Source organism: Lolium rigidum, chromosome 6, assembly GCF_022539505.1.
Source record: "Lolium rigidum isolate FL_2022 chromosome 6, APGP_CSIRO_Lrig_0.1, whole genome shotgun sequence".
NCBI classification, from domain to species: domain Eukaryota; kingdom Viridiplantae; phylum Streptophyta; class Magnoliopsida; order Poales; family Poaceae; genus Lolium; species Lolium rigidum.
This window is the reverse complement of record NC_061513.1, coordinates 246,344,900-246,357,129: the sequence shown is the minus strand read 5'-3', so window position 1 is coordinate 246,357,129 and position 12,230 is coordinate 246,344,900. Positions and strand designations below refer to the sequence as shown.

General features: G+C 43.8%; 1 protein-coding gene across 1 annotated transcript; it reads right to left on the bottom strand.

The window, feature by feature from the left end:
• Window positions 1–3,353: 3,353 nt before the first annotated feature.
• On the bottom strand, window positions 3,354–11,201 carry LOC124663904 (transcription factor MYB3R-1-like). The gene is made up of 13 exons (XM_047201543.1): window positions 11,086–11,201; window positions 10,949–11,003; window positions 10,228–10,285; window positions 9,499–9,593; window positions 9,290–9,393; window positions 8,264–8,392; window positions 7,328–7,514; window positions 7,127–7,264; window positions 5,864–7,054; window positions 5,366–5,565; window positions 4,587–4,671; window positions 4,102–4,314; window positions 3,354–3,488 (listed from the first exon to the last, which is right to left on the bottom strand). Exons 1-13 carry the CDS (start codon window positions 11,199–11,201, stop codon window positions 3,354–3,356), a joined length of 2,706 nt encoding a protein of 901 aa, XP_047057499.1.
• Between the last annotated feature and the right edge of the window lie 1,029 nt (window positions 11,202–12,230).

Below are 12,230 nucleotides of genomic sequence, written 5' to 3'. Positions count from 1 at the left end.
TCACTGAGGTTCCCCGGCCAGGGACAGTGGCGCTTGGCCGGCGGCTCGTCGGGGAAGCTGTCGTCGTCGTCCTCCTCCTCCTCCTCCTCCTTCACCTCCTCGGAGGAGGTGAAGTCATCCCAGGAGAAGCGATCGTCATCGCTCTCCTCCTCCGATTCCCCGTCGGCGAGGAAGCGGAGGTCGCTCTCCCCGTCCGTCGAGGACTTGTCGTCCTCGGACCAGACGGAGAAGTCGTGGCCGGGCTCCTCCCCGGCCGCTATGGCGCGGCGGACGTTGGCCGCGTGGACCTGCTGTGGGTCCCGTTCTGGCGTCGGCTCGTGGGAGGAAGAGGACTCGAGGGAAAGTCCCGATGAGGCGGAGGAAGAAGAAGACATGGTGCGCAGGAGGGCTTTTGGAGTGCTATGCGGAGAGGATGAGGAGGAGAACTGTTCGGTGCGGTTAAATAAAAGAAGTGGGGGTTTAATGTTCGAACAGTTTTCGAGGAGGTGGTGCCAAAAACTGTCAAATCGTGCAGAGAAGATGGGAAGGCAAGTCGTCATGATGAAAAATACTGCGACGGTTTTACTCTGCCACGACGTGACCCCTCGGAGGAAAAAACAGAGTGGTTTTGAAATTATCATTGTCAAAACCACGGGGGCATGTGTTATCACCAGATTTTGGCCAAATCAGGAGATGGGCCGTAAGTGAGATGGGTTTGAAGGATTACGCGTGGAGGATCTCTGAAGCGGCCTGACACGAAGGAGTTGGGCTAAATTGCCCATGTGTTTGTATTATAGTAGATCGTATCTTAAATTAGAAGTTAGAGTTTTACCCGTGCACGGTTAGGTGCACGCCTGAATTAGAAAGTCCCCGGGACTATAAATATGTATCTAGGGTTTATGGAATAAACAACAACCAACGTTCAACACAAACCAATCTCGGCGCATCGCCAACTCCTTCGTCTCGAGGGTTTCTTCCGGTAAGCACCATGCTGCCTAGATCGCATCTTGCGATCTAGGCAGCACTAAGCTTATTACGTTGTTCATGCGTTGCTCGTGCTTGAAGCCTTTTTGATGGCGAGCAACGTAGTTATCTTAGATGTGTTAGGGTTAGCATTGTTCCACGTATCATATCTTTGTCGTAGTGCAACCCTTATACATCTAGCCGCCCTTACACCTATCTTAGGTGTAGGGGCGGCACCCACTTGATCATTGTTTAGTAGATCCGATCCGTTACGATTGCTCCTTGTTCTTCAAGGATTAGTTTAATATCCGCAATAGTTAGGCCTTACAAAGGGTTGGAGGATCCGGCGGCGTGTAGGGTGTAGTTTGCTAGCCCTAGACAGGATGTTCGGGGATCAACCTCGTGTTGGTTTTTAGGCCCTGTCTAGGATCGGCTCACGATCACCGTACGCGAGCGCGAGGCCCAATCGTGAGTAGGATGATCCGACTATGCGGTGAAAACCCTAAATCGTCGTAGATCGCATTAGCTTTATCTTGATCAAGCAGGACCACCATATATTCGGACACCTTGTACGAATCATGGGTGGATCGGCTCTTTGAGCCGATTCACGAGAATAACTGAGAGCCGATCGAGGCTCGTATTTAATGTTTACGTGTATGCCATGCAGGAAACTAAGCGAGGCATCATCCAACACCTTCCTGACCGGGTATAGGTCGGGTGGCACGCCCTTGCGACGGCATCGGACGTGTGACCAGAAGGCTTTGCGGGCCGTCGCTCTGAGGGACTAGGGCCAGCCGCAGCCCTGAGTTGTTCCCGGCTCTACGGTGTTGCCAGTCGCTGCCCGCCGGTGGGTTTCTGACCGCAACAACATCTTGCCGCGAGCGTCGTAGATCACGTCCATGATCCACCGGTAGTAGCCGCACGAATCCTCCCGCAGATGCAGCGTGCCCGGGCGGTTGTCACCGGCGACGAAGTCGGTGAAGGTGTCCGGCAGCCTCTGGATGCTGCGTGGGTCGCCCTTGAGGACGAGGACGAACTCGAACAGCACGGCCCCTCCTCGTCCATCTCCGACGATGAAGACGACGGTGTCGCAGGCAACGGAGTGTGTGCACCTCTGCCGCGGCCACGACCACGGCCGCGACCTCGGCCTCGACCAGACATGGCGTCGTCTTTTCATATGGTGGCGGCTAGGGTTGGGGAGAGAGGCGCTAGGGTTTGTGGGTGAGAGGCACGATGAGACGCGACCCTTTTATAGGCCAGAGGGAGGCGGGGGAGCGGTGGCGCTCATTAACGGCGGCACGAAGAGCAAGGCGCGCCCGACGGGACGGTTCGCTGCGCGTCTGCGGTAACTGCACCGCCGCTGCGCCCCAATTAACTCCCGTCGCGAGGTAGGCGACGGTTAGGTTAAAATTGAATGAGCCGCTGACACATCGGCCCCGCCACTCCCCACTGGCGTCGACTTTTGGGATGTGTGGCTGACAGGCGGCTCCCACGTCCAAAACATTCAGCCTTGCGAGGCGCCGGCGCGCCCGATTCGCGCCCTTGGCGAAAGGGCCGGCACGGGGTTGCCGGCGATTCTATTGGGCTCGAAAAATGGCCAGCGCCGTATGGGGCGCGCCGGTGTGAGCCCATTTTCGCTCCCGGTCCCAAAATGCTATCGGGCCGGTATCGCGGGCGCCTCTACCCCCCCCCTCCCCCCCCCCCCCAGCTGTAGCCTCTCCCGCCAATGCCAAAGCAACCGAGCTCGCTGCAGCAGCCACCCATGGACAGGACGCCCTTCCTGATCGTCTCCGAACACTTCGTGGAGTCACCCACTATAACTGACCCAGGTGCATGTCACCATGAGAGAAGCTACCTACATGCCCTCACTAGCATTGTGTAGCGATCACTTCTCGGCAGGAATCCTTACAATTCCTGCCCAGACAATGTACATGTACGATGCAGGGGAGCAGATTCAGAACTCGCCTAGCTGTGAATCGTACATGCTCCAAAAAGGTTTCTCATGGTCTAGCATGACATGAAAATACAAGTTGATCATAGACAAAACTGTACATAGATACTGTACCCATACTTGGTACCAAAAATGGATTTCAATCTCCAGGAAGAAGTAAACGAGTTGCAAATATATAACTAGACCAGCTCAAAACTGCCCCGTTTACCAGACTCACTAAGACAGTGAGAGTCTGGGTCTGGGATGTCACATATTAACAATATATAAATTAAATTGTACAGCTTTCAACAGTCCGGGGATCCTTTCTTGGCTGAAATTGTGCGCCGGACAGCGGTCCAGTCACAGGTTACAAGGGTAACAGATGCAGCGAACAAGAGAACAATTGGGTGTTGGGATTTACGAGGAGGCATGTACATGCTGGTAATGCGCTATCAAAGAATGTCTCTGGTCTGGTGTATCCCTATCGCAAACTTTTCAGGAGGTGGGAGGAAGGAATAGGAGAGCTGAGAGATCTTGACAGGCCGCTGCCGACGGTGTTGCCTGCTGTTCTTACTGGTGTGGCGCACTCATTGAAGTCAAGGACTCTTGCCTCAGCCTGCAATGTTATTGATTGGAGTTAGAACTACTGATGATATTGCAGGTTTTGAAGTATCATATACAGAGTTACAGACTGGTGTTTGATGCTCGATCTAGTTTGTTTAAAATTGGTCAAAATTATATTACCATGATTTTCCCACACAAGATATTTCATCGCTACATACTCCCTCCTTGCCACAATGTAGTGCATATAAGATTTTTAAAAAGTCAAACGATATTAACTTTGACCAAGTTTTTTGAGAAAATTATCTACATCTACCATACCAAATGTATTTACCATACGAAAATATACATCATGAGAAATGTAATGGTATTGATTTAGTATTTTAGATGTTGATATTCTTTCCTACATACTTGGTCAAACTTCATGTCATTTGACTTTAAAAATTCTCATACGCACTACATTTTGGCATGGAGGGAGTGTATCTAGGAAAACTAAGGATGATTTGACCAGCTACAGCAATCATATTACCATGATTTTCCCACATAAGTTTGTTATTGCTATATCGACAAACATTCAAATTATGGTACGTTCTAAAAAAATATTATGTCTCCTAGAAACAGAAGTCCAATATCCCAGTTACTGAAAGAAGAGGTTGAGAACTACGCACCATGATTTTTGTTTGTGTCTTGCTAGTCCCCGTTTCGTTCTCGGCATCTATGTTTTCCTTGTTTTCCTTATCAAAATCTTTGCTGTCACATCGACTGCCACTTGCCAGGACCTCACGGGCATCCGCAAAAGCAGCAGCACTCTGCACATTTATCCGTTTCATCAATCCTAATGCATCGTAGGTTGTATCTGCTGGGCTGACAAAGTAGGACCCCTGTGAAGAACATATAGGCACAAGTAAAGATATCAGCACATAGAATGGACACAGTATGCTTCTGGAGAGTAATACATGACCAAAAAAAAAAAACGCTTCTAATGCACCAACTCAAAAGTGCAAAGCTACAAATATAGGATAATGATTCACATCCCTGTTGATTCATTTAAGGATTAAGAATATGGGATATCAAATTACATGCTGGTCGTAAAGGTTCATCCAGATATGACACAGAATGGCTGTAAGAAAACTAATGTGAAGGCTCAGCGTACCTTATATTGCATATCGATAAACCAAGGAGACTTCCAAGCCGAAGGAGATTCCAATCCTCTTTTGACACCAGGGGTATCAGCCAATCTGACAAGACCAAGGATTAAGAATTAGCAAAAAGAACAAACTGACTGCCAATTTGCTAATAATTGTGTTCTTCATTACAAAGATCCATGTGTTCTTTGACAGTTGATATTAACTTCTAGATGCTAATCCAAGCAGGGGAGTTAGTTGACAAGTGACATATTATCGTCGTAGTCTAGATAGATCAAAATATCTGGCAAATGATATGCAAGTTCAGAGTAAAAATGGAACCACTTACACAAATCTTCTATTTTCACAGATAAGTATTAATCTTTACACTTGTAAATCTAATATTACCTCTGTTCCAAAATGTAAGACGTTTTGGTAGGCTCAAAACATCTTACATTTTGGAACGGGGGTAGTACTAGAATAGTATCTAGGTAAATCTATATCTTCAGACTAATTAAGTTGTCTAGCAACAAACAAAGTTTAACATGAATGATGACCACTTGCCAGGTACCAGCTTCAAAATTTATATTTAGTGGATTTCACAACTCTACATAATTATACAGGGTTGCATATTCAGCATTGATGTTTGCTAGTAACCAGATCAGGACAAAACAATCATTCCCCCAACAATCAGTTGCCATGAGACCTGCTACATCTTAAAGTCTCACATAATATGAGCAACCAACCAAGACAAACCGATTGAAAAGCACAAAAATCATCAGAGATGGAGAATAGTGTGAAATCTTACATGTTCACATATTCATAATCCATATGAATGCAAGGTGAAGATTTCTCAGCAATGAGTTCTGTGGACTTTGATTTAGCACATGTTCTTTCCTTACAGGCAGATAAAGCTTCAGGATTTGTTTTCATTTTCTGATCCATGACATTTGCGCCATGATCATGGATGGCATTGTCATTGTGCTCAACAAGAACACCTGAAGGTTGCTGCACAGAACAAGAATATAAGTAAGAACAAGGTCAACTGGTCAAGGGGGAAACTTGTATGCCGTTTTTCCCCAGTCTTTATATCCAACGCCACATATGCCATGTATGATGACATCATTAGAGTACTTGCTAATCCGAAACACATTCCTTTGAAGAAGCTTAAAGCTAAATTTACTGGAGTAACTTTGCCCACTCCTATTGCCACTTCACAATAACTATATAACCACCACCTGTTCTACAACATAAGGTACTATTAACAGGGTAAGTGCAACTGAAAAACAGGTTTGAAAGTACTTACAAAATTTTCTGGAAGATCATGCTCATCGAAAGGATGGCTGTTCAATGCATTTTGTCCATCTTTTGGCATCTCACTTGTTTCGCAAAAAAATTCCTTGCTTTCATAAGAAAATTCAAGTTTCTTCTCCAGAGATTGAAAAGAGGTAGATCGATCAGTGCCAAAAAGGGATTTGGTAGCAATTGTGTGATCTTTTTCAGTCTCGGATTTTTTCTGAATTCTTTTATCTGGAGTCGGGGATGATTGATCTCTTGGTCGTTTCTTTAATATAGATGGTGTGCTTATGAAGCTTTTGGCAGCACTCTTCAACACAACATCAGGACTTTCATCGCGTGGAGGGGAGCCCCACAATCTCAATGGAGTCGTTACATTCATTGTTGAGCGCATCAACTGACGAATGCCAAGGGGACTAAATTCTTGGAGATCGCCAGAAGTTACAAGATCACAACTGACAAATGGAACATCCATGCTTGGGAAGCGAGGAGGTTCGTAGAATAGGGCTCCCTTATCTTGCTTTCCATCTGATGCAGCCTCACTCTGTGCCAATGATGGTTCTTCAGCATCAGTCAACTGCTTGTCCCCATTTTCCGGCATCCTTTCAATAATTGCAGAAGCATCATGTCCATCATCACTGCTGCCATGATTAGCAGGCTGCTCAGAATCTCCAAGAGAATCATGCGTGTACACAACCATCTCTGATCCAGAAACTGGCATCTCTCTCGACTCTTCATCAGGTGCATCAGACAAATCATTTGAACAGATAAGAGATTGTGATAATGACATCATCGGACCCTGGCCATACGCAGTCACCATCAGACTGGACGGATCTGATGCATGTGATGGTTCGGGTGGTGCCCCAAAATTGGTGTCCTCTTTAGAGGAATATGCATCTGACTGGTGACCTAGTCTTGAAAAAGAATCCTCATCAACTATATCAGGTGCAGAAAGAAGACTCTGGAAGGAAATATCTTGCCAAAGTTCTGGTTTGAAACAATTAGGACTGCTGAAGTCAGCCTCAGAAATGTAATGTACTTTTTCCTCAGCTCCAGAAATGCTTGTTAGTACTGAGATAGGCATATCTGGTGCTATCTCATACTGTAACATAGATCTATCATTGTTCGATGTGCTACAGATTGTCTGGTTATCTACAAACACAGAGTTACTTGGTGCTTCATCAATTTCCATCTCGAAATTCTTTCTTTGAGCAAACTCCTGTTGTGAGTGTTTATCTGAAGCAAATCCGGAGGAAGAAACATGGCAATGAACCTCAGACAAAGCAGATGCAACACCCTCGGTGGAAGCATAGCATGCTTCCTCACACATAAGAGATTGAGAATCATGTGTTTCTATCTTGCTGGGATCAACATTTAGTTGTAAATCAGAGCTCAGGACCGAATTTCCATTCTGCACTTGTGAGCAAGAAACAATGGCCAACGACGATTGACTACACCCTGATGAATCTTCAACCTCCCTGACAGCATTGCTGCCACTATCTTCACTATTTTGTTGGGTCATCGCCGGTGAGGAGTTAAAATTCGCAGGGTGTTCAATAAGTGGGAGACACGAGACTTGAGCAAGTAAACCTGCTGACATATATGAATCAATTTTCTTCTTTACAGAACTGTTCCAGTGATTTTTTATCGAATTGTCAGTCCTGGTACAGGAAACACAAATTTAGAAATTCAATCATTTCAGTAGTCTAAAAGGAATCATTATTTTCTGAATAGTAGTAATTCAATAGCAAGTCAGTAACTTAAAGCTCAGCCACATTTTTTCATAAGCCATCACGGAAGGCAGGGATGTTATAGCTCAAAAGATGCATCAAAGATGCAGTTGGGCTTACCCAGCGTATTGTGTCTCAATATTTGGGAAATGGCCTATCACTTTCTCTATTGAGTGATCAGAACAATAATACAAGTTACATGGCCTTGGGGCTGCCTAGACTATACGAATCTAATGATATGAAGGAATGTATGCCCATAAAGGGAATACATGTTACGTATTGCACATTCTATTAGCTTCCTGTATTACTTGATTGAACCTATGCCCTAATTCTATTACAAATTTAAAAAATTGTTCATAGAAAATAAAAGAGAGCACTGCAGTGGCAATGGTTTCACATTTTAATGGAATCTATACCCTACTTTTATTCTCCAAAAGCAAACTACTTATTCTCCTTTTTAGGTACTATCTTTCCCCAACTATAACACCATATCTTACAAATGATGGCTAATACAAAAGGGGTGTGTGGATGCTGAACCCAAAAGTTTGGGAATTCATCTGGGATGGTGATATAGACCCTGGAATGGGAAGAAAATAAGTTTTACAGGACAGGGCTCATCATGACATCATACATAAATATTTCCAGCAGCTCATACATAAAAAGGACCATTTTTCAGTTACCTTCCCGGTAAGAACTTTGTCAACTCAGCCCATTTGTTTCCGTACATTCGATGGGCATGTATGAGAGTAATTTCCTCTTCTTGAGTCCATGCATCCTTGTTTATGCCAGGGTTCAGATGATTGTGCCACCTAATTACAGATAAGATGGTCCATCATTAAAGGGTCCATACTCCATCATGAATTAGTGATGGCTACCAATTAAAGTCAACGCACATGCATAATTAAAATAACCACCCTTGATTTCTTTAACAAAAGACTACATGTTAAACTACCAAAAATTCAGTAACAATCTAACAGGTGGCATGCCAGGCATCGATATGTGTCTGCCGAATGTATGGAGATTAGAAAACACAGTAAAATAAAACATATCATTACTAGCATATGAAAGTTGTAGTGTGTATTCTAGTTGCTATTCTGTTGAGCCCAAAATAATAAATTTCACTAAGAAATAAAATTGTAAGTGATTAATAATCGTAGTATGTAAAACTGTAAATAAAATATTAATACTTTACTTAAACTGTTTTAGTTTTTATTGGTTTTACCAAAAGGCTTCGTGAGTCAGAAATTATAACATCAGCTATCCTGAATTTTGGTATTGCTAGCTAGCATCTTGGTGCTAGCATTACTACGTTAGGAAATTAATTTTTATATTTATAATTTATTTCATTAACGTTTTTATCCAGAACTCGATATATGGATTAACAGTAGAATCACACGGATAATTGAAAGATGAATGCTAAGACTTTGGGGTTCTGTAAAATCAACCTTGCATTATTGGTTGTTGAGATTACTACATTCTTTAACCGAGAGTTTATAGGAGAGCTGTGTATCACTTGCATCAAGAATTACATTATTCACGTGTCTTATAAAATCACAATACTGGTGCGCAGAAGCAACAGAGCAACACGATGCTACATAAACCTACTGTTCACATTCAGTTGTTCAACATTACGTCATATATACTATAGTTGCAAAGATAAAAGTTCTTAGGTGCAAGAATGATGAAGTGAAAGGTTCATGCCATACCGTTCCCGACATTGCTTTCCTATACGTCCTGGCAAAGCTTGAGCAATGGTTGACCATTTCTTTGGACCATATTTCTGTACCATCTCAATAATGATGTCATCTTCCTGAAAAGGTGAAAGAACCAATTGATATGGGCATACAAAGACTCAACCAGTCAACGTTTACAAAATAAAGCTGAAAAGGAAAACAAATCAAATAGGGGGACTTACTTCTTTGGACCATGGCCCTTTGATCAACTCAGGATTTAGAACCTTCTGCCATCTGTGCAGGCATTGTACATCGGTTCTATCAGGAAAACATTCCGCTGGAAAAGTAAAAGATTATTGTGTCAATGCTTGAAGTTGTGACAAAACAAGGGGAGGTGCTCCCACTAAGAAAGGGAAAAAAGAGTGTAGACTAGAGAAGCATGATTGAAAGCACAAACAAAGCAAAAAAAAAATCATTGTCTTTTTTTAATAACGGAAGGATCATCCTCTAGGGCCTCGAAAAAATCAATTCTCTAATTGTAAAGCAATAAAAGCGAATAGAAAAATACGAAATGCAGTGTTCGTAGATACAATAATGTTAATGAAAAACACATAGACCACATTCAAAACTTGAAACACGATACACACAAATTTGGGTTCAGCATCCACACACCCTGATGTGCCTACAAATTTGGGTGCATACCTAGATGTCCATTCTTTTGACTTACTCGTTTGTACATTGCGGGGTTCTTACCTACTATTTCCCCCAGCAAAGGAACACTTAAGATGATATAGATCATGGGTTTTAGATGCCTGTTTATGATTATGCACTTCAAAAATATAGCAATGGTGATAAAGGCATTCAACAGTGGTAAGAAAAGTTATGATGCAAAGAAAATACAATCATGAAGAGTAAGCTAGTAGCGTTGCTACATAGTCTTGCACACGTATGGATCAATCCATAGAAAGTACCTATCTTTTTCCAATTTTTCCCGTTGTAAGTCTGAACTGCTCTGGACAATATATCATCCTGCATTTGAATAGCACGCATGTGAAAGTTAGACAGTGTTAGCAAACAAACTTTTTTTTGTATATGCCACAGATTTATATTTGGACTTAATGAATTATGCATCATGATGCTGATTAAATAGCACCCGCACATCAGTGAGGCACTAAGAGACATATACAATATAGCCCTGCAAAAACATGACTGCCACACTGCTGATAACATAGCATGGAACAGAATTGCAATTGAATATATGACAGAATAAAGCAGGAGACTACATGTTGCAAGAATCTTTCTGCAAACCACATGCTATAAGACTTCCAAGTGTATCATTGTCTTATAAATGGGTGAATCCAAGTTGTGCAGTGTTGCTAGGCTCCGCTTGGGTTAAGATGCAAGCAGTTCTCACACTAGTTGCAAAACACATACTATAAGACTTTGAAATGCATCATTTCTCTTGTACATGGGTTAATCCAAGTTGTGCAGTTTTGGAGTTCCAATATGTTTTACTACGACTGTGGGACTAAACCACCCAATGAGATAACTCAAGCCTCCACGCAAGGGCCAGGGTGTTCCACAGAATTGTTTCTCACATAATGCATATGTTATTTTGATCAATCCTAACTATTCTCAAATGTTCATTCACCATCCAACAATTTGGACACAATATTTGACTCTATGACATACCTCTTCAGGTGTCCAATTTCCTTTGGTTGAGCGTCGTGTGGGGCCGGTAGTCCTCCTAAAGGTACAGGAGCGCAGAACCGTAAGAAAAAAAAAAGTATACAGTGAACATGTTTATGCAGAAATCTGTTAGTGCCTACCCGTTGAGCGACCGTTGCCTCTGTGGCTCATTGCTGGCTTTCCCTTCTTGAGGAGTAGATGGCTGTCCAGAAGCATCTCCAGCCTTCTTCGAAGCCTTTCCTTTATCACTTGTCATCACAAGTGAATACTGTGTGCTCAATCCGCTCTCTGTAGCAGAAGCCTTGAAGGGATCTAAGAATCATTATACTCAGGAATCAGAATCACTACACTGCCAAGCCTCAGCGAAGCATTAGAGGAGTTGCTTCAAGCTATGTTGCATGGACAGTGAGACATATTTTTGATGCTAAACTAGAAAACATGGAAAATGTACCTTGCAGTATAAATTATAACAGCGGATAAACAAAAATCATATCAGGAAGTTGCCCCTAATTTCAGCAATGAAATTGAACTGCATTACAGATCCACTCAACATAGTTTCAGGTTTCAGTCCCCTCCCCGAATGTCCACCAAACTTACCCCTACCAGCAACTTACGGTCGGTTTACCCAAAATTTCTAAACATACTTCACATCTCAGCCATAGGTTTCTTTGCATAAAACTGAAACTGAACAATATTTCCACCGAAGACCAACACTAAACGTTCTCAAGTCTCAGAACCAACGGGCCCCAAACCATGGTGCTTGTCAAACGATAGCGAGGCAGTAGCATTGTGATAACGAAACAAAATCTAACCTTTAAAGGAGGCGCCTTGTCTAAAATCTACGAACTTTCAATCCACAGGCTGCAACTGAACAACCTGCCGTTCAAATTTCAAAAGGAGCTCCTTTTTTTTCTTCAGTTTGGCCTACTCACAGAATCAGTGGCTGCCCGAATTCGGAGAAGATGGTGGGCCGGGAAGGAGAAGATCTACTGAAGGAGAGTACAGTGACTTACCAGGTTAGGGACGACGGCCGGCCGGGCGCGCCGCCGACGAAGACGGCCGCCGCCGCACAGATCTGCCGACACCCGGGAGGAGGAGCCAGGAGGGGAAAGAAAGGCCGTCGATCGGTAGAGAGGTCCGATGCGCTGCCCGCCGGGCTAAGAGGGAAGGGGGCCGCCGCCGGTGAAGAGTGGTCTCGACTGGAGAGGGGTGAGGGCGGAGGAGGGGGACAGGCCGCGGCGAGGCGGTCGGAGAGGGCAGTTCGGTTTTTGAAATGGCGAGAGGG

Bases quoted from the DNA above. Each gene is read 5' to 3' on its own strand.
- LOC124663904 (XM_047201543.1), bottom strand. From the start codon at position 11,201: ATGACAAGTGATAAAGGAAAGGCTTCGAAGAAGGCTGGAGATGCTTCT. The intron at 7,055-7,126 runs GTTCATTGCCAT...GCTCAAAGAAAG, and splicing joins TTGCATCTGCTTTGTCTGAG to AATTTCGAGATGGAAATTGA. The intron at 5,566-5,863 runs GTAAGTACTTTC...TGTTCTGTGCAG, and splicing joins ATGATCTTCCAGAAAATTTT to CAACCTTCAGGTGTTCTTGT.